Source organism: Arthroderma uncinatum (genome assembly GCF_011692745.1).
Source record: "Arthroderma uncinatum strain CBS 119779 chromosome Unknown scaffold3, whole genome shotgun sequence".
NCBI lineage: Eukaryota > Fungi > Ascomycota > Eurotiomycetes > Onygenales > Arthrodermataceae > Arthroderma > Arthroderma uncinatum.
The window spans coordinates 154,176-172,500 of NW_022983865.1; the positions used below are offsets into that span (position 1 = coordinate 154,176).

The 18,325-nt window shown below is 50.0% G+C and overlaps 9 protein-coding genes across 9 annotated transcripts; 2 read left to right on the top strand and 7 right to left on the bottom strand.

The window, feature by feature from the left end:
* Positions 1-63: 63 nt before the first annotated feature.
* GIQ15_03847 (Swr1p complex component Swc5) lies at positions 64-2,321 on the bottom strand (the record flags this gene model as incomplete). The annotated part of the gene is made up of 4 exons (XM_033551264.1): positions 64-754; positions 860-1,261; positions 1,536-1,936; positions 1,998-2,321. The coding sequence occupies 4 exons, from the start codon at positions 2,319-2,321 to the stop codon at positions 64-66; spliced, it is 1,818 nt and encodes a 605-aa protein (XP_033404994.1).
* A 746-nt stretch (positions 2,322-3,067) lies between these two features.
* GIQ15_03848 (uncharacterized protein) lies at positions 3,068-3,433 on the bottom strand (the record flags this gene model as incomplete). Its single annotated transcript, XM_033551265.1, has 1 exon — positions 3,068-3,433. One exon carries the CDS (start codon positions 3,431-3,433, stop codon positions 3,068-3,070), a length of 366 nt encoding a protein of 121 aa, XP_033404995.1.
* A 631-nt stretch (positions 3,434-4,064) lies between these two features.
* On the bottom strand, positions 4,065-5,192 carry GIQ15_03849 (uncharacterized protein; the record flags this gene model as incomplete). Its single annotated transcript, XM_033551266.1, has 3 exons — positions 4,065-4,682; positions 4,747-5,067; positions 5,139-5,192. 3 exons carry the CDS (start codon positions 5,190-5,192, stop codon positions 4,065-4,067), a joined length of 993 nt encoding a protein of 330 aa, XP_033404996.1.
* A 424-nt stretch (positions 5,193-5,616) lies between these two features.
* GIQ15_03850 (uncharacterized protein) lies at positions 5,617-6,282 on the bottom strand (the record flags this gene model as incomplete). Its single annotated transcript, XM_033551267.1, has 1 exon — positions 5,617-6,282. The coding sequence occupies one exon, from the start codon at positions 6,280-6,282 to the stop codon at positions 5,617-5,619; it is 666 nt and encodes a 221-aa protein (XP_033404997.1).
* A 742-nt stretch (positions 6,283-7,024) lies between these two features.
* GIQ15_03851 (uncharacterized protein) lies at positions 7,025-7,429 on the top strand (the record flags this gene model as incomplete). Its single annotated transcript, XM_033551268.1, has 2 exons — positions 7,025-7,082; positions 7,167-7,429. The coding sequence occupies 2 exons, from the start codon at positions 7,025-7,027 to the stop codon at positions 7,427-7,429; spliced, it is 321 nt and encodes a 106-aa protein (XP_033404998.1).
* A 341-nt stretch (positions 7,430-7,770) lies between these two features.
* GIQ15_03852 (uncharacterized protein) lies at positions 7,771-8,850 on the bottom strand (the record flags this gene model as incomplete). Its single annotated transcript, XM_033551269.1, has 3 exons — positions 7,771-8,382; positions 8,485-8,703; positions 8,773-8,850. 3 exons carry the CDS (start codon positions 8,848-8,850, stop codon positions 7,771-7,773), a joined length of 909 nt encoding a protein of 302 aa, XP_033404999.1.
* A 1,111-nt stretch (positions 8,851-9,961) lies between these two features.
* Positions 9,962-11,742, bottom strand: GIQ15_03853 (tRNA-dihydrouridine synthase; the record flags this gene model as incomplete). The annotated part of the gene is made up of 2 exons (XM_033551270.1): positions 9,962-11,476; positions 11,554-11,742. The coding sequence occupies 2 exons, from the start codon at positions 11,740-11,742 to the stop codon at positions 9,962-9,964; spliced, it is 1,704 nt and encodes a 567-aa protein (XP_033405000.1).
* A 785-nt stretch (positions 11,743-12,527) lies between these two features.
* GIQ15_03854 (uncharacterized protein) lies at positions 12,528-14,956 on the bottom strand (the record flags this gene model as incomplete). Its single annotated transcript, XM_033551271.1, has 5 exons — positions 12,528-13,384; positions 13,442-13,632; positions 13,996-14,550; positions 14,607-14,854; positions 14,933-14,956. The coding sequence occupies 5 exons, from the start codon at positions 14,954-14,956 to the stop codon at positions 12,528-12,530; spliced, it is 1,875 nt and encodes a 624-aa protein (XP_033405001.1).
* Positions 14,957-16,788: 1,832 nt separating this feature from the next.
* On the top strand, positions 16,789-18,242 carry GIQ15_03855 (methyltransferase; the record flags this gene model as incomplete). The annotated part of the gene is made up of 2 exons (XM_033551272.1): positions 16,789-17,617; positions 17,677-18,242. The coding sequence occupies 2 exons, from the start codon at positions 16,789-16,791 to the stop codon at positions 18,240-18,242; spliced, it is 1,395 nt and encodes a 464-aa protein (XP_033405002.1).
* Between the last annotated feature and the right edge of the window lie 83 nt (positions 18,243-18,325).

Consider the following 18,325-nt stretch of genomic DNA (forward strand, 5'->3'; position numbering starts at 1 on the left):
TTTATAATTATTATATCTCCTGATTTTATACAGAGCAAGACGACTACCAGAGCCTCGTTACCTTTAGAATCCAGCATTCTTCATCCTTGCATTCCTCTTCTCTTCCTCTCTCTTTGCGTCTACACGGCCTAAGAAGTCCATGCGTCCCATATAGCCCTCCTTGGCCTTGCTATGAACATCCAAGTCGTCCTTTATGCCCTCCTTATCGACGTACGCAGCCCAGTCAAGTTTCGATTTCATAACAGTGTTCAGCTTAGGGCCCTTGGCCGTAGTCCCCGAATCACCAGAGGCTTGTATAGCCACCTGCTTCTCCCAGCTCTTCTTGATGGCATCGGGCGGGTTTGGATCGAACCGGGAGAAACGCCGGAGTGGTCGGCGCAGTTGCTGTACTGTAGTCTCGTTCGACGGGGAATCTGTATCTTCACCTGCGCCTGCGTCTACACCCTTTTGTTTCTTCTTCGCTGCAGCGGATGTGGAAAGGTACAGCTTCGCCTCGGCTGAGTCCTTGGGAACCGTCTTTTCCTCTGTTATCATCTCTCCCGCGAATTTATATGTTCGCCTTATAGTTATTAATTCCTCCTGCGGAAGCTTAGAGGGCATGCCCTGCGATTTAGACGATGCCATCATTGTGTCATCGTCCCTCTTTTCATTCGCTTGCGGCGGTCTGATGGGCGGGTTATTCATTTGACTCCATATTGAGTCGACGTCAATCGTAGCTCCGTCTGTTTTCGCTAGAGCTTTCTTCTCCTCTTGTCTATAGGTAGCCTTGTAGTTAGTAGATTGCCATGGATAGCTGTTTGGGAGAGGATAAAGGGTATCAGCCTACACTTTCGTCCTCATACCCCTAGTCCGAACAAACCCGCCCTCACCACCGGCGTCATCATCGTCCAAGTCAAAATCACTCTCACTTCCAACATCATCGTTGTTAGCATTCTCCCCGGCTCTCTTCCTCCGCTTCTTCTCTATCTTCTCTTTCGCATGCCGGATCATAGCTTCGTCTCCAGAGTCCAGCTCTGGCTCTGCGAACTCCTCGTCACTATCTGCGTCTGCACCTCCACGTTGGGGTGAGAGCTTTCTCTTTTTCCGAGGTCGCCCGCGCTCTTCCTCGCCATTATCTTCATCCTCAGATGCGCTCTCGCCATCGGTCGCGGCGAGTGCTGTGTTGTCATCGTCAAAGTCGGAATCTTCTTCGGAGTTATATGGCTGCGCGTGGTCCTGTGGTGTGGTGTCTATTACAGGGACAGGCGCTTCACCCTCTGCCCTGCCATCTGCATTTATTCTATTCGAGCGTGCCATCGTCCTGGTATATCTGTTCGTGAGCTTGCGCTTCTTCGATACTTTGATACTTTAAACCTCGATAAGATCGCGGGATTATGTAATAGAACCCATCCATTAGTCAGCAGCCAAAACCTACACAGAAAAGGAAGAAAAGTAAGAAGAGAAAGACATCAACGGCTTTTAGAGATAGCAACAAGACATGATATAGCAGATCAAGAGCACTACAATGAGACCAGGAAGCCGAAATAGTCTACTACACGCTATCATGGCGCTTCTCTACCTCAAACCCGCCAGTAGCACCGATACGGCGTTTCTTGTTCATCTCCACCTCGAGCCACCATCCACATCCAACTGATAGACAAGACAGGAACTGGATCACGATCAAAACACACATGATGGCAAAGGATGCGCGAGTCTCTCTGCAAAGTCGACCAAAGTTGACCACAGGTGCAATCTTAGCTCCATCAGCATCCACGCCGTCGGCAAAGCCCCAGGTGCATGTCCAGGAGTTGAGTGTCTGGCCGAGCTGAGCTCCCCCCGCGGAATACCGGGGGTTGTATGCTATAACCGAAGTTGAAACGGCGGCTACTGTAGCAATGAAACCGCTAAATGCAATAAAAGAGATGAAATAGTTCAGGAGAAGGACTCGGGATCGTGGCTGGGCTCAGTCGTCAGCATCTATGCGTACCACGCTTCACATCCGAGAGAGGACTACCTACCGAAGGCAATAGAGCAACTGTGGTATAGGCCATGTTGAAGACCAGGAGGATGGTGCCGCAGACGATGATGGCGATACTTGGACTTAGATCCAGTTGTTTGGGCCATAGGGACAAGTACCACTTGTCGTACCTAGCCGTGGTTTTGTAGTAGTTCAAGGCATGCCCTTCACAGCTTACAACGACAACCGCAAGGACGAATGAAAGAGACGACAGAGCGATGCGCGTCCAATGGATCATCCGGCCTCTGGAGAGATATTTAGATTCGTCATGGTCCGATGCGGCGGATGGGGCATTGGACCCGGTGATGGAGGATGCAGGCGACATTTCTCTTGACTCAAAAGGTAGATGAGGAATAGCAGTGCAAGGACGATGAAGTTTTTATATTATGGAGGAGCGAAGAATTATTCAAAACGGTGAGCCAGCACCAGATGCGAAGAGAAAGAAGATTGACAGGCAAACAGATCCTGTCCTTCAAAGGGATTAGAAGGGGATTAGAAGTGAATAGAAGAAAGTAAGTAAAAAAAGGAGGGAGAATTGGCCTGCAATATGAAGAATATAGAACGAAAGAGCCAGCTTCCTCCCACCAGCGGGACGCATCGACATTTTATCACCTTTCACACTCCACAGAGGCTCGAGATGCATCATATCCAGCGGTTCCTCAAGCAAACGCAAATCCAAAAATAGCCCCTGGATCGGTGACGCTTGTGCGTCGTTGCGCTGCATGGTGATGGGATGCACGATGGATACGCAGCCCAGGCCGGTTCCACCGCGACGCTGCGAGATCGAGCTCATTCGCTGGTATATTAATTCATGCAGAAAGGGCGTGAAACGGCGTACCAATCACATCTTATGCACCGTTCATCGAATTCTTCAATGCGGATTTAAGTTGTTGCTAGGCGCCCATGGCTTGCAGGCCTGTCTGCAGAATGTGACTGGCTCCCTCTAAACGCCTGGAAAAGGTCTACTATATACGGATATTTTCTAATGCGCACTGGACGGTAATCAGGGAAGAACGAAGAAAGACTGATTTTTTTTTCTTTTTTAGATATGAAGTTAACTGATTAACTAACTTATTCCCCCTTCGGCTCATGTTCTTTGGTTTCGGCGTACGATCTTGAGAGGATACGCTCGCAGTGGCTATTCCACTTCCCGAACACCTTCCAATCTTCCAGCATCAGCATCTCCAGCACGTCTTGCTTTTTGACGATATCCTCGTCGGGGGACTTGGCCTGTCTCGCCCGGAGATCCTGCAGAGTAACGAATCTCCCCCGGTCTAGCAACAGCCACTGCATGCCATATGCATCTCTCCTGGGCAGGATATCGTCCTCTCCCCTCAGGCACATAATAATCTGTAGCCCACGGAGGTTTGAGAGGAGGTCGGTAGTACTTTTAAAGGACTCCAATATCTCCTGGCGCGTAGGCGGCTCGTCCGACATCCTGGCGAGATAATTAATATCTGCGTACATTACCTACGCATATAGAAGGGAGCCAACTTGCTTTTCTGCTTTCTTTCTATGGAATCGAACTTTTAACCCAGAAGAAACTCGAGAGGCGAACTTGCGTAGGGATAGCTTCAGTTTTCCCATACTGGAGGGGGTTTGGCGTTGTCAAGGAAGTTGCTAGGACTGTTGCTATGAGTTACAGGCTTTGCACTTTAGAGAAGACTATAAGCTGATGGATAGATTTCGGGGGATAGACCATGTTTTATATATACTCCAGAAAGTAACAGAGATGAGTCTATGACGAAATCAGTCCACGATATGCCCGTGGCTTGAAAAAGCTGAGGTTCGAGCAAAGGATTCTTCTGGTTGACCCTCTGTAGCCTCATGGGTGATAATATCATTTTGGACCGACGCCCATGGTTTCCTGGGGTTTACTTTCAGTCTTGCGCTGAAGACCCTGGGTATAGTATCGATGTGCGCCTCTATTCCTTTCCACAGTTCCATCCAAACTCCAGGAAATTCCTCATCCCAATACCCTGCGCCTATACCGATAAAGCAAAGGGTGGTTCCACCCGTCCGTCAGAATATCAAGAACCAAGGGATAGCAGATAGTAAAGGTGTGAAATCACTTGGAGAAGGTTGCCGCCACCCCTTCCAAGGCCAGCACCTCCTCTACGTTCACCCTCTTCCCCCGAACAACGTCATGAACTTGTTCGCTTTCACTGCCTCCACCGGTCCGATCCAGATGTAACTTGGTTCTGCTGTTGATATACTCCCTCCTCTCGCCCTTCTTCTGGTCCAGTTCCATCTCGTCAACCGATTTAGGGAGTGTCAGAAGCTTTGGGCGTAGTTGCGCTAGTACTGATCGTAAGGCGGGAAGCTGAGACAGGATGAAAGTCGTGTTGGTTGTAAGTGGCGTGCGGGATGGACCAGCGCCTCCGTCACCCATCCGTAGTTTCTTCGCGCGTGGATCAGATAGCAGAAACGAAAGGTTGGGAAGCTGTGTCTCCGCGTCAAACGCGGGTGTTGCTGGAGTGGCAGCTTCCATGGGCGTGGATTGTGTGCCTTGGTTCGGTTTTACTGCCGATACCATGGATCGGAGCTGGGAGAGGATGGCATCATTACGCGCGCATTCCTGCGTCAACATGCGGTTCAGTTTCTTTGTCTCTCGGAGCTTCTGCCGTTGTAGCGTCAGGGACTCTTCAGTCGGAGCGTTCTCGCAATTCGGTTCAAGCGACAGGCCCTGTAACCAGCCATGAGTTTAGCATCTCCCCATATCACGCAGCTTCATCCGTGGCAGGCCAAACCTCATGATGACCCAATCGAATCCAACCCGTCAAGTCCTCCGGCACCGTCAGGACGTTCCTCAACACGTAGATCTCGAACTTGTCAAACGCCTTGTCGACAGTGGCCTCCAGCAGCGTCTCTAGCTGGTGAAGTCCGTTCTCGATCTCCAGCCTCGCCTCGGGGTACTGTATGTTTCCATCGTCGTCTGTGTCTGGGATGGTGCCAGGCCCATGTCTGAAGCCCAACCGCTCAGGCGGCGTGTTGTGAAGCCCGTCCTCGAGACTGGATATAGCCTGGTAGATGAGATTGTTCACGGAGTTGATGACATCGTCTATAAGGGACTGTGATGGTCAGCGCATTGCTTTCGTCGCGGGGTAGTTCATAGTGTTCTGGTCAAGCTGCTTGGACATACGAGTGGCGTGTAGCTAAAGTGCTCAGTGAGCAGAGACGTCGAAGCATCGTTCATCGTGGTAGAATGCGTGTACGGTTCATGGTAAGCTCGTTGAGTTCTGTGATGGTCGAGGCGAGCGAGATGCTCGATGTTGCTTTTACATGGTGCAAGTTGCGCGCCATCGCGTCCCACTAGAGATGTTTACTCCACCTCACAGGTTATCCCTGAGACCAACGACTTGATTATTATATAGGTCTTCTCTAAGGGGCAGCCACTCCTTGTAGATATGCTCCCTCCTAGAATAATATACCACCTCCGTGTTCACTGTAAACCATGTACACTGCAACTCCGCTATAAACCAATGCCTCCGTACTGCCAGGTTCCATTCCCGCCCTAAACGCCAATCCAATTATCAAATCACCCTCAAAAATCGAGCATTAACTGCGGATAAGCCCTCTCCAGATCTTCGGTCTATAGATAGTCGTCAGCATTAGGAACCTCAAGGGCGAAGGAATAGCCGTAATTGGCACATTGGAGCGGGCAAAGTGCGAAGAAGAGGAGGCTGTTCTACCTCCAAATATTTCTTGTGTCCCGTTTCCGTCCTCTTTGTCGCAGACGTATCCATCAAATCTATGGTATTTCCCGCGCGATTCTCTTCCAGTGAACGGCTGATGGCCTCGTTGGCAAAACTTTCTATATATTTTGCAAACATCTTCACCCCATCCTTCGTTATTCGGGTCTTCTTCTTCTTAAAGGAGACCTCATGCAACAGTGTCGTTACGAGCTTGTAATCAACTCGTGGATGAGCGGTCTTGGAGATGACTTTGCGGTTCGTCGGTCCGTCCACTGTAGTTATCTCAGCAAGTATGTATTCTGGCTCTTCGGAGGACGCAGAACTTTCGGATGGCGGTGGCTCGACATCTCCGTTCAGCGCGCTGGATGAACTGGCGCGAGGCGTCTGGGTCTTCTTCCTTCTTTTCGGAGCGGCGACAGAAGGTGATGCCTGTTTATTCTCCGTGGGCAGCGGCCTTTTCGAGGACTTGGTTCCTGTCCGTTTATGTTTGACCTTCTCAGCAGTGCCTGGGGTGCCTAGGGTCGCGTTCGAAGTCGATTTCCGTGGAAACTTGACGATAGGTTTCTTGACTTTCTTCTCTACCGGTGCCATTGCATAGATCCAGCAGTGTCCTATATCATCAGATACACACCTCTTTTCGGTGCATCGTCTCTCCTCTTCCCGTCGTCTCGTTTGTTTCTTTTCTTTTGATCGCGAATAGACGCGTAGTCACGTGGTATAATTAAGTGGGATAAAATTATTCCGAGCCGGTGTATATATTTCCTAATCGAGTCATGCCCAAAATGACTCCAACTTCTTACATTGAAGAAAAGATATCTATACATTCTTACATCTAACAATACAACTTGGAGAGGTATTTCAGCATAATAAGAAGACACTGCATATCTTGAAAGATGGAGCGGATAGCTGAGATAGAAGGAGACCTGTTCCTTGCTCCGGAGGGAGCTGCTCTTATCCGTACATATACTCCTCTATACCATCCCTTCAACATCTGTGACAGGCTAACCCTCCTTTGTTAACAGATGCGTGCAATTGTCAAGGGTCCTGGGGTAAAGGCATTGCCCTTGAATTCAAGCATAAGGTTAGATCTATACCCTACTACAGTTCAGATCTATAGAACGCGCGACTGAACGTTCTATGTCTTTTTTTGCAAATTCTCTAGTACCCAGCGGCATATAAGATTTACCGCTCTTATTGTCTGAATCTTCTTGCAAATCCTCAGACTGGACTATGTCCGTCACAACGCGTAACCAAACTGCCTGAAGGAACAGCTCTTGTTATACCACCCCAGCCAGAAGACTATGACCCCCAGGGGCTCACAATTGCCTCGACCATGGAAGCTGGCAGCAGCCGGGCCCGTGGGCGTGGTCGTGGTCGTGGACGTGGGCGCGGTAGAGCTAGGGGTAACGGAGGACGAAACACCTTAGGAGCCCAACCGGCATGTAAACGGCATTGGATAATCTGCCTATTTACAGCTTGGCACTATGCAGCTGGCAAGCGCAACTCTGCGGACGAAATCCTTGAAAATACAGTTATGGCGATGGCTGACCTGAAACGCCAGATCAGCGAGGAGGCGGCTGGTCTCGAAGCAGATAAGCCCAATGGACTTCTTAAGGATGCAGAGCTCTGGTCCTGCCGCATCAATGCAGGGTTGTTTGGCGTTGAATGGGAAAGATCTAAAAGCGTATTGGCAGACTCTATGTTGGACATCAAGGTCGTCTCACCACCTCCAGAGTAGCTTGCTTGGGGACCACCATTCTGGCTATTTACCATACATCTTCAATAAATTTGGCTTCACGCACCAAGGGCAACCCTTAGAGCTTGCTTTATATGTCTATACTACACGTTAAATGGTGATGAGGAATGAGCAATGAAACAAATAACGCCACCATCTGTAAGTACCAAGGAATAATAAATTCGGCTGGATGAAAGCCTGGAACTTGACTGTAAAGACATTTACCCCTGACTCGTACGCCTATGACTCCCTGGTCAGCTCTATGCCAATCGACTACAAGGTATTTCTGCCCGAATCGCATTAGCCCTAGACAAAAGGGCAATATGAGCAGATTATAGGTGTAGTCACTTAATTAAGAGCTTCTTGAAGCCCCTCTTAATCATGTTACCCCCAGTCCCACTATCATCCGAGCTCAGCTTTGACTTGGGTTCTATATCGAGTTCCATTCCATCTACCGCCTGGCTTGGGTCTCCCTTTTCCAGACTACCTTGGTTTCGTGCACGAGACTTCGATTTGAAGGTGTCGCGTCTGAATATGCTATTGGAACCAATAAGAGAAGCCCGTCTTGAAACGCTCGTGGTGCGGGACACATTTCTGGCCTTTCTCTCTTCATCCGTCTCTCGCTCCAAAATACTGATTTCCTCCAAATAAGTCTTTTTTTTAGTGCCCAAGTTTGCTTCAGGCATGGGCTCAAACTTGACCATGCCACGGTCTGGGGGAATTCTGAGCTGGGCATGAATCTCCCGTTGGATATTGCCTGTATAACGGTTATTGCACAATGGGGTCAGCACAGATTTCAGGGCGGTGACTGTGACAAGGTATGCGTGTTGATTGGAGTTGTCAGTGCTGCCAAATCTTATATCGGCCTTATCGTCGATGTACATCATGATTGAGTGGTCAAATACACACTCCAACTCCGCTACTAATCTGGCTATGATCCGGGGGGCCTCTTCGACCTGAAATTATTGAGAGTTAACTATCGCATCACGCGCCTGTACTTGTGTATAATTGGCAAAATGCGGGCAGGTGGCTACATTGGCCAGGAAAAGACGTAATACCTTTTTGCTTGTCTTGATCCCAATAATAACAACAGACGCCTTGTTGACCTGCTCACGAGATATATTAGGTAGCTCGTCCACAGCGAAGATCCTGCTGTATTCGCCGTATAGACTGACCTTTGTCGAGTGTCGTTTCAGGGTACCCTGGCCTGGTTGGCTCCTACCGACGCCCAGATCTCTCTCAGCCTGTTCAGTTTGATCCTCCGAGACTGTAGAAAGCTATCACAGCGTCAACACTCCTGACACTACCGCCCTCTCCCAGGCTACGTCGAGGTCTGAGTAACTTACACGAGAAGGAGAGTCGCGAGGAGATCCAGTAGCTGAGTCGTCCGCACAGGGCGAGGTGCCTTTCCCGGAGCTATCCATGGACTAGATGATGTAGCAATGCAGCAGGAGGTTCAAGGGAAAAAGAGGGAGATATCCCGAGTCCAGAGGCTGGAGAGACAAGAGATTCGTGCTAAAGGCGAGTGTAAGCAAGACGTGAAGTTGCAGCGTTGGTGAAGGAGAGAAGAAAAGCGTTCTGGCAGGACACATGATAACTGCACTAAAAGGGAAACTCCTCTCCTACCTGCACTTCAGGCCGCAGTTCTCTGCAGTCAATTATCTCCTTGGTGACCAGGACTCTTCATTCTACCCCGGCTGCGACAGACGCATCTGACGGCGGGTATCGTCCGTAACGGTGTCTATTCTAGCCTGTCCCCAAGGATGAAGGACAGGCTTATATGCTGAAGGGCTATACCTATCAGCGGTCCTGCATCTACCCGACTATCAAGCAGCGAAAGACCACAAACACTCCTCTGGCATGGAAACACACAGGCGCAGGCTAGCCGGAACAGGTGCAGGTTTTATTCCCCCGTTATGCATATTCGCTTCCTGGTGTACCTGTTCTCTAACGCGTTTTTCAGGGTATCAACACGTTACGCAGGCTGTTCTGCAGCATCTTCGCTACATGTGACGAAAAGCTGCCCTTTGCCATGGTTACGGCTGTCCAGCTGCATGACGAGTCCACAGGAGTCAAGATCCGACATCTTTGTTGACAGATGATGGACAAATGAGAATGGTGGTAGATATTTTATTCAACGGAGACAACTGGCCACCAGAAACAAAGTCTCGGCAACGAATCCAACTGGTCTGCCCTTCGAAACCAGCCAGTCACAACCTTTTGTCACCAACTTGCTCTTCATGAATGGATGATTAAATTACGACAAGTCCAGACATGGTACGATGATTATAGCTGATTCATTCTTGACCCTTCCTAGTCTACATATAATGGATCCAATGTTGTACGGTATACAAAATTACAACAGGAGAGAAATGAAACAGGTAGGCTATAGGTTAAGCAAAATCAAAACTCCATGGTACCATGCTCTAAATGCATCTACTGTCTAAATAGTTCGCTCTATCTGGTAATGCTTTAACGCAAAAATTGTAAAGATTTGTGATAGAAAGCCTCCGTGATAAGCCCTGGCTGGTGGCCTCAGCCACTCACCAAGGGGTCGGGGGTGATGGTTATTTTCCTCTTCTTGCCAGCGCCAGCAGCAGACTGGGGCGTATCAGTTCCGTTGCCGTTTTGCTTCTCTCCACTCTCTGCCATATCTGACATGTCTGCCTTAGCATCAGCGGGCCCGGTGTCCTCTGCAGGTCGGTCCTTTTTCTTCAGCTGTAGCGAGCCAATCTGCAAAGCTTCCTCTGGCAGCGGGCGAATGAATGGCTGGCACACCCACCAGGGCCTCTGGTACTTCTCCATCGTCGCTTTGGACTCGTCCGACTTGACTACGTCAGGCTTCGAAGGGCGGGCGACATGCTGCCAGTCTGGATTATTTTCATATTCCAGCATCCCCTGCTTGACGGCCTGGTCGACGAGTTTGACAACTTTCTCGAACTGGGCCATGTTGCCTACACCACACCGGGCAAGCGCATCGCGGATATCTGTTCGGTGCGTGATAAGGTGTCGAAGCAGCTGGAACAAATGTCCCTGCATAACAGTGAGGTTGGGCGAGGTAGGTCTCTTCGTGCGTGCCCGTTGCTTTTGTTTCTTCTTGGGTGGCTGTTCCAATTCATCCTCTTCAGCCTCTTCGTATTGATCGCTGGCTTTAGAAACAGGGTCATTGGGGTTATATAGCGGCGCTCTCTCCGGCGGCTCTTGCTCAAGCACGTACTTATACGTGAGGTCAAGGTATTGGCGAAGTATGTAGTCAAGCCTATATCCTCCCTTCCCATCCCTTCCACGCCAGTACATCGTTCCCTCACTTCCTGGAAGCGGAGGCGTCGAGAAAATAGTCGGGTCCGAGAGGTTTCCTTCAGCACTCATAACGCCATCTGCACCAGTTGATTCCAGGCAGTCGCTAATATCCTCGTGATTCAAAATGTTTCCATTTGCAAAAATCACTGTCTGAGGCGGTAGGTTATCTCTTAGATAACGAATATACTCCCAATCAGCCACGCCGGTATTATGTCCCTTCTGCTCTCTCCTCCGCCCATGAACAGATATAATACTTGCCCCTGCGGAGAGGATCATTTTCGCATATTCGAGGGTCTTCTCTTTCGTTTCGAGGATACGGAACTTCGCCGTCACGGGAATCGATAGCTCGGTGTGTAACTTGTTAATAAGCTTATATATCAACTCCTGATCCTCCTGTAGAAATGCACCGTAGTGCCCCTTCTTCGCAATTCCCTGTGGACATCCAAGATTCAAATCAACAGCATCGCAATGTTCTTCAACATGGCGTGCAGCATTGAGCAGCTCGTCGGGATCGTTTGCGCAAAACTGAACGATAAGTGGCCTATCGAATTTGGGATTCCCGTCAAGGTACGGCTCAACCTTGGTGTCTGATGACTCTCCGTCCCCTTTGACTTGGCGAGTAGGTTCAAAGTGCTGGGAACGGTATCCCGGTGACTCGTTGAAGAGCCGAGCGTGAAGCATTGGCGAATAAGCAAGTAAGGGAGATGAGGATTTCGGATCGGTAAATGAGCGGCTAAGCATACGCCATGCCTATAATGATCCAATTCATACCATTAACATCAACTCAATTTTAACTAGTCAATTGCATCATGGGAGGGGAGACGTACAAACTCCGACCTGTCTACCATGGGCGCCAAAATCATGCTAGGACTGCCTATGCTCTCGTAGAACTCGCGCCCATGTAATTTCTTCTTCGTTAACTTAGGCTTCATTTCATTGACTGCCTCCATGATCTCCTTTGGCGCCGATTGTATATCATTAGCATCCGCACCCGCCATGGTTGCTGGGGGAGTCATGTTCCTTGTGAACAGCAAGCGTCGGAATTTGGCCTCAGGCTTCTGCAGCAAAGCCCGCTGCCAGAAGCGAAAAAGAGACAGCTTCAGGTTTGCTGTTTATGAGGTAGAGGGTGAAAGGTAGAGCTTGCGCCAGATAACGCGTCGCATACGCAGTCGATTATCATTAAAATCTGATCGCAAAGAAAAAGATTGATGCCAAGGAATATAATGATTAAAGTTTTGTCAAGATAAGCTTAGATAAGGATGATTATATAAGCTCTTAAGACGAAAATTTTGAACAAGCAGAAGGAAAGGGTTCAGGAGGTGTTTAGATTTAGATGTAATAAATTGTTCACTATATAGTAGCTAAGGTAGAATGAGGGCATACAGGATCAACCCGTCGCAAGCAATGCCAACAGCACAGAAGGGAAATGAGACAGAACCATCCAAAATATTGTAGAAGGAAACTCGCAAGGCCATGACGGCCATTTTAAATGGATAGATATAAACTGGGAAGCCTTCGCCGATAGAAACAAACACCGATTGGACCATGAACAAAGGAAAATTGAAGCAGAAAGGGAATGCTATTCTATAAAAGGGACCGTGTTGGAAGATTGGGGGGGAAGAAAACAAGGTGCAAAGGACAACGTGTCTTGCGCGACTCAAGGGCAGCGCGAGAGGAGTGTGTATATAAGTGATGGTAGGTACAATTCAGAAGTGAAGAGGGGAAAGAAAATTCGTAGCACGGCATCACGAGAGAGTAATGGAGGAAAGGAGACAAGGAAATACAAGTGGAAGGTAGAAGTTTATTCAAGGTGCGCAGTAAGTTGGGAAATGTGGTGGAAGGGTGCTTCGATGCTAGCACATAGCCTCTCAAAGTCTCGTCTGGCAGCTGGGCTTACTTCTTTGGATGTGCTGTCGGTGGTAGAGCCCTCGACGACGAGGTCGAACTTGGCAGAGATGTTATCGAGCTGAACGCCCCTGAAGAGGTTGTCGGAGCTAGGCTTAGAGACGGTGGTTGGCTGGTCGATGAAGAGGGCGAAGGATGGATCGGTCTCGTCAATGTCGAGGTCAGCAGTAGAGATGGAAGAAGATTCCTTGGAAGTCTCGACTTTCTCAACACCGAATGGGACGGCATCAATGGAAGGGATGACGTCCTTGGATTCATCGGATGGGAGTGGCCCGACAAAGTTAGAGCTCTTGCCAGTGATGGCCTCCATATCAAGGGATGGTCCGGTGGGGACATCGAGGACGGGAAAGACGGACGGGTTGGCGAAGTTGAAGTCGATCCCCGAGTTCCAGCCCTGGTCACCGACGTCGATGGAGGAGAAGTCGAACCCTTGTTCAGGGACAACGGGCAAGCCAGTCTGGAGGTTTGGCAGGGAGATCTCCTGGGGAAGTTGCTCGATGCCTTCCTCCTTGGTCACGGTAGGCTGGCTGGGGAGCTGTGGGACGGCACCCTGACCTTGGCCACCGAGGTTTGGTGGGATTCCATTGGCGGTGAGTTCGTTGAGTAAGGGAGTGAAGTGGGGAGACGAGAGAAGCATGCGTGTGAAGTTGCTGAGTCTAGCATTTTCTTCGGTGAGGGCGTTGTTGCGGAGTCGCAACTCGTTGGCCTCGTTGGTCTTGGCAGCGACTTCACCTTCAAGCTGGCCAATGTATTCTATACGTCGGGTTAGCAATGTGTGGTTATATGGAAGGAAAGTAAATAAAGACATACCTTTTCGTCGTGATCGGAAAGCGCGAGCAGAGACCTTGTTACGGAGCTGTCGTCGTTCTTTGCTGCTGAGTTTCTTTCCCTCCTCACTAGCGAGTAATCGCTCGTCCTCGTCCATATCCTGTTCATCCTTTCTATACTTGGCTGGCTGGGGTAGACCGTTGGACTGTTCGCCATCGTCTTGACTGCTGACACTACTCTGTCTCATTTGTTGAAGAAGACGGGAGATTCTTTCTTGTACGACGGGGTCGGTGTTGCGGTTGGCCTTGTTCTGAGGTCGGCTGCCCTGCTGGTTACTTTCCATGGCGGCCTCCTGCTGCTGAGGTGACTGTTGATGCTGCTGTTGTTGCTGCTGTTGTTGCTGCTGCTGTTGCTGCTGTTGTTGCTGCTGCTGTTGCTGCTGCTGCTGGCGATGGAGCATCTCCTGTCTCTGCTGTAGGGCAGCCTTGGCTCTGGCGGCCTGTTGCTGATGGATACCTGGATAAACACGCCTTGCCTGGTTGGTGGTTGCTACGTGCGGCATCTCGTGGCCTCCGAGCGCACTTGGGTCCACGAACTGGGTCTTGGTAGCCTGGGAAGGCATGAGATATGTCTGAGAGTCGGCCATGCTGTCGTCGAGGTCCATCTCAGTCGAATCCTTCATTGGAAGCGCGGGAAGAGAGTGAAGCGGCTGTCCGATGCGACCATAGATTCCGTCCATGGGGTGAACCATGCCCATGTTCTCCAGTCCGAAGTTGACGTTGTTGTTGTTGTTGATGGCAATCGTGCTGGCAAGGCCACCTGGCGGCAGGCCAGTCTGCTGTGTGTAGGAGCTGTACTGGTGACTGGGTCCGCGATACTGCTCCTGCTGTGGGCTTGAGATCGCAGGCGGCAGTGTAGAGACCTGCTGCTGCTGCTGTTGCTGGTGATGGATGAAGTTGTGTTTGGCAGAGGACTTCATGTCCGAGTTTGATGGCGAGACGGAGGGAGAGGGATACATGGTCTGGTCGAGGTTGAGGAAGGAGTCCATATCAGGGTCGTAGGACTGGGTCTGGTTTGTGAGTGGTGACAATGCGGACGAAGGTAGAGGTAACTCTCCCATCGCGGCCATGGTGAAGACAGCGAGCCCGTCGCTACTTCGTCGAGTAGTGGCGTGGCGGGTGGTGATACTCTTAACAGCGATGCCGACGTTACCGGTCTAAGTGCGCCGTCAATGTCGTCGTCGTATACTCTGATCTGCTCTCTCTGTGTATTCGGGCAGCGCTTTGACCTCTGTGATCGTTGTGGTGGTGGTGTTGATGATGGGTGAGTGAGGGGATGCGATGTGAGGGAAGACGTGAAGTTGAAGATGAAGTCGAAGTTGAAGACGGAGAGTCGGCCGCCAAGACCCATCCCCTTTCGAGCAGCCCCGAGGTGGCCACGCGTCCTCCCGTTTGCCTGTGTCGAAGGGAGCGTAACGCCCGTACACCCCCATACCCAGGCTTGGCGTTACTCCGCCCCCGCCGAGCCCCGTACCGCCGCCGTATCAGGCTGCCGCATTCCTCGCTCTGTTGCCTCTTTAGGCGGCTAACCCCTGACCCACAGCCACCACCAGCCAACCACGGCGCTTCCTGCGCCCGGACCCACTGGCAAGTACCGTACGGCCCTGAACAATACAACCCTAAATATAGAATACACCAGTACCCTGTCTGTTACGCTTTCCATACTTAACAATACGTGCTTATATAATACTTACCTCTGTATATACTTCCATTACTCCATACATTGCAGCGGAGATACATGGCTGCTTACCGACAGTGCATCATGTTACAGAGGTGCGTTGGTTGGGCACACTGCAGGCCGAGTTATGATATGCCACCGGCCTCCGTCCTGACACAGGTGGGCCGCAGGATGGGGTCGGAGGCAGGGCAGTGCATCCTCTTCGGGCGTACGGGATATATCACGTGAGTGTATACTTATATAAGCATTGTTTGTCACGTGTTATCTCGACTCAGCCAGGGTTGAAAGTGGCTGAACATCACCATCACTCTTGATAGACCAGATATAGATCATGGATACAATAGCAGCATGACTTGCTATTTCTTTTACCTTACTCTTACGCTCCCTCTAGGGCTGCTCCTTGGACATACGGTACCATGACCCTCAGAGGAAGCCATCCGAGGAATCATGATCTAATATACGGAGTATAAACACGCCAATAAGGACCCGTTTATGACAGATGGATATGGACACCATCCTAGAGTTGCTATTCTGACCAATTTGGCCTCAGCTCTTCCGGTGTTATTGGTCAGCCCTTCAACCCTACAGACCTAGGAGCTTCATATATTTGAACCTTTACGACCGGATCTGTCGTCTGTGGTGGACGGCCTTTATGGTGTATCGAGGCAGGAGACCAATATTAAGGGCTATTTGCTTACATGGGAGCTTATGCTGAGTGAGGAAAGCTATACGCCTTACCAGTTACTCGCGTATATGCATATGACATTCTATACTAAATCTAGAGGTATAGACGCAATGGGCTTGTTTTGATAACGAAGCTACACCAACGCTGCCTCTTCGGTAATAGTACTAACCAACTGGCCCTTATTGTATACTCTTACCGAGGAGAAATAACCGATAAGGCTCACTGCCAACGATATCCTTTATCTGTCGTTACGGTGACCTTTGACTGGACGGCGCCTACACACCGAGAAACACACATGCACGGAAACCTATACTGGCTAACCCTTGTAGTGCTGTCAAAACCGAAATTAGTCTCTGAATGTAAGATGAGTAAGTTATTTGTTCCATCGATAACCATGCATGAATAAAGTGTCTGGCCAACCAGATGCTAGCGTCTGCGCAGAGAAACCCTAGTCCAGCTGAACGGGTGAATTATACTTACGCGGTCTTCGTCTCAGCCGGCTGATCGGTTGCAATCCAAACACCGTCGAGTCACTCTTGGCCGGCATCTTTCTCTGTTAACAAAGTCACTCGGCATGAGCTTGTCTTCGGCGTTGCCTCCCAGAGACTATCATCTAACCTTCAGTCCATACTCCTCCCTTTTTCTCTCATATTACCATCTAGTCCAGTTTACCTACCAAGTAAACATTCCACCAAGTAAGCGATTGGTGCAGGCTTTGGGGAGTTCTATCCTATTAAGCCCCTCATTCGTTGGTGCTATCCTCGCATAGCTATCCTTGCTTTTTCTATGTCTATCAATTCTAGCCCGGCCGCCAGCTTTTGGTGCCAACATACGCATATATCCCCACCATGTCCCCGAGCCTGTTTCTCATGGCGGGGAAACAGAAGAATACTCTTATCCTTAGCCTTTGTGATACCCAAATCCTACTATCCCGTCAGGTTTTTCCATATAATCCCGGAGTTTTGAGATGTCTCACCAGGCCACCGAGTCCCTCTACGACGAGATCTTTCTCGATTACGAGAACAATTATCATAATAATGCGGGACTGAGGGCGTTCGTCAGGGAGGCAGCATCCAAGCTACCTCCTCATGCACAGGTACTAGACGTAGGCTGCGGCACCGGCCGTCCCATAGCTGAAACTCTCTGCGCGGCCGAGCTCGACGTGACTGGCATCGACCTGTCCACTGAGATGGTCGAGCTGTGTCGGAAACGCTTCCCAACCGGTACATTTATAAAAGCGGACATGACCAAATACCAGCCGGAACCGCAGCAAAAGTTCGACGCAATATTTGCCGTTCTCTCTTTGTTCCATGTCTCTCACCGAGAATGCTACTCCATGCTGTTCAAGTTCTCGGAGTGGCTGCGTAAAGACGGTTTCCTATTCATCACTACCATCTATAGCCAAGACCTGGTAGAGAGAGGTGCTCGGCCTGATAGCTCCGGCATCATCGACCTTGCTGATGTCCAATTTATGTCTCGAAATGTGCCCCTGACGGCCCTGTCTGGTGAGAAATGGTCAAATTACCTGACGGCTGCTGGGTTCGTCGACATGCAGGCGACGAGATACGACTTTCAGCCTGCGGACCCAACCCTCAAAGTTGCGCATCATCATTTCATCACAGTGAAGAAGGGAGACAGCCATCCGTTAATGGGACCGTATCCTTACCCCGATAAAGTCCGTGGACCATACTCGATAAACAAGGCGGCCTACAAATCTTTTCTTGGGAAGCTAAACGATGCGGAGTCAAAGGCTCTGGCTGATGTCTTGAAAAAGAACACTAACGTTCTTAAAATCGGTAATATACGCTTTATTACCATCCTCTTATCTTTTTTAAAATGCTAAACATTAAACTAGATCCAACCACCAGCAACGAATCGTTTCTCTTTGGGCCCAAAGAAAAGCTCAGCTATCCCGATAACCACTTCGACTGTGTAGTCGTAGCCTGGGCCCTGGACGGGTTAGACAACCTCGAAGAACCGCTCCGAGAAATAGCCCGTGTGACCAACTCGGCCTCCCCGAATGCCAAAATAGTAATCATCCAGGCGGCTCCAGACAACGACTTGCTCAAACAAGTCAATGTTGTCTGCCCAGGGGTCGCTGAAAAGGCTAACAACAAAGCCCCGATGCACCACGGACTCATCCTTCATCGCGCCGCAGAGGCTCTTAAAACGAACGGATTCGCCAATATAGAGCTTACCCGGATAGCTGATAGCGCGTGTCGTTTCGCTGAGAGGGATCTGGCAGCGCGCAGCCAAAGTGCAGCCAACCTGTTTGCTAAGATGTACTATGCTGATGAAGAGGATGTGCAGAGCATGCAGGCCGTACTCGCGCCCGGGATGGACTCTATCTTGAAAGAAACGCCAAACGACATTGGAACTCAGGCTGTGATGCTGGTGGCTACGCCGAGTAGGGCTGCATAGTCGAGGAATACAGCTTTATCACATCTATACTTACCGTAGATACTAGTATGCTGCACCGTAGAGATAAACACTGCATAACTTCC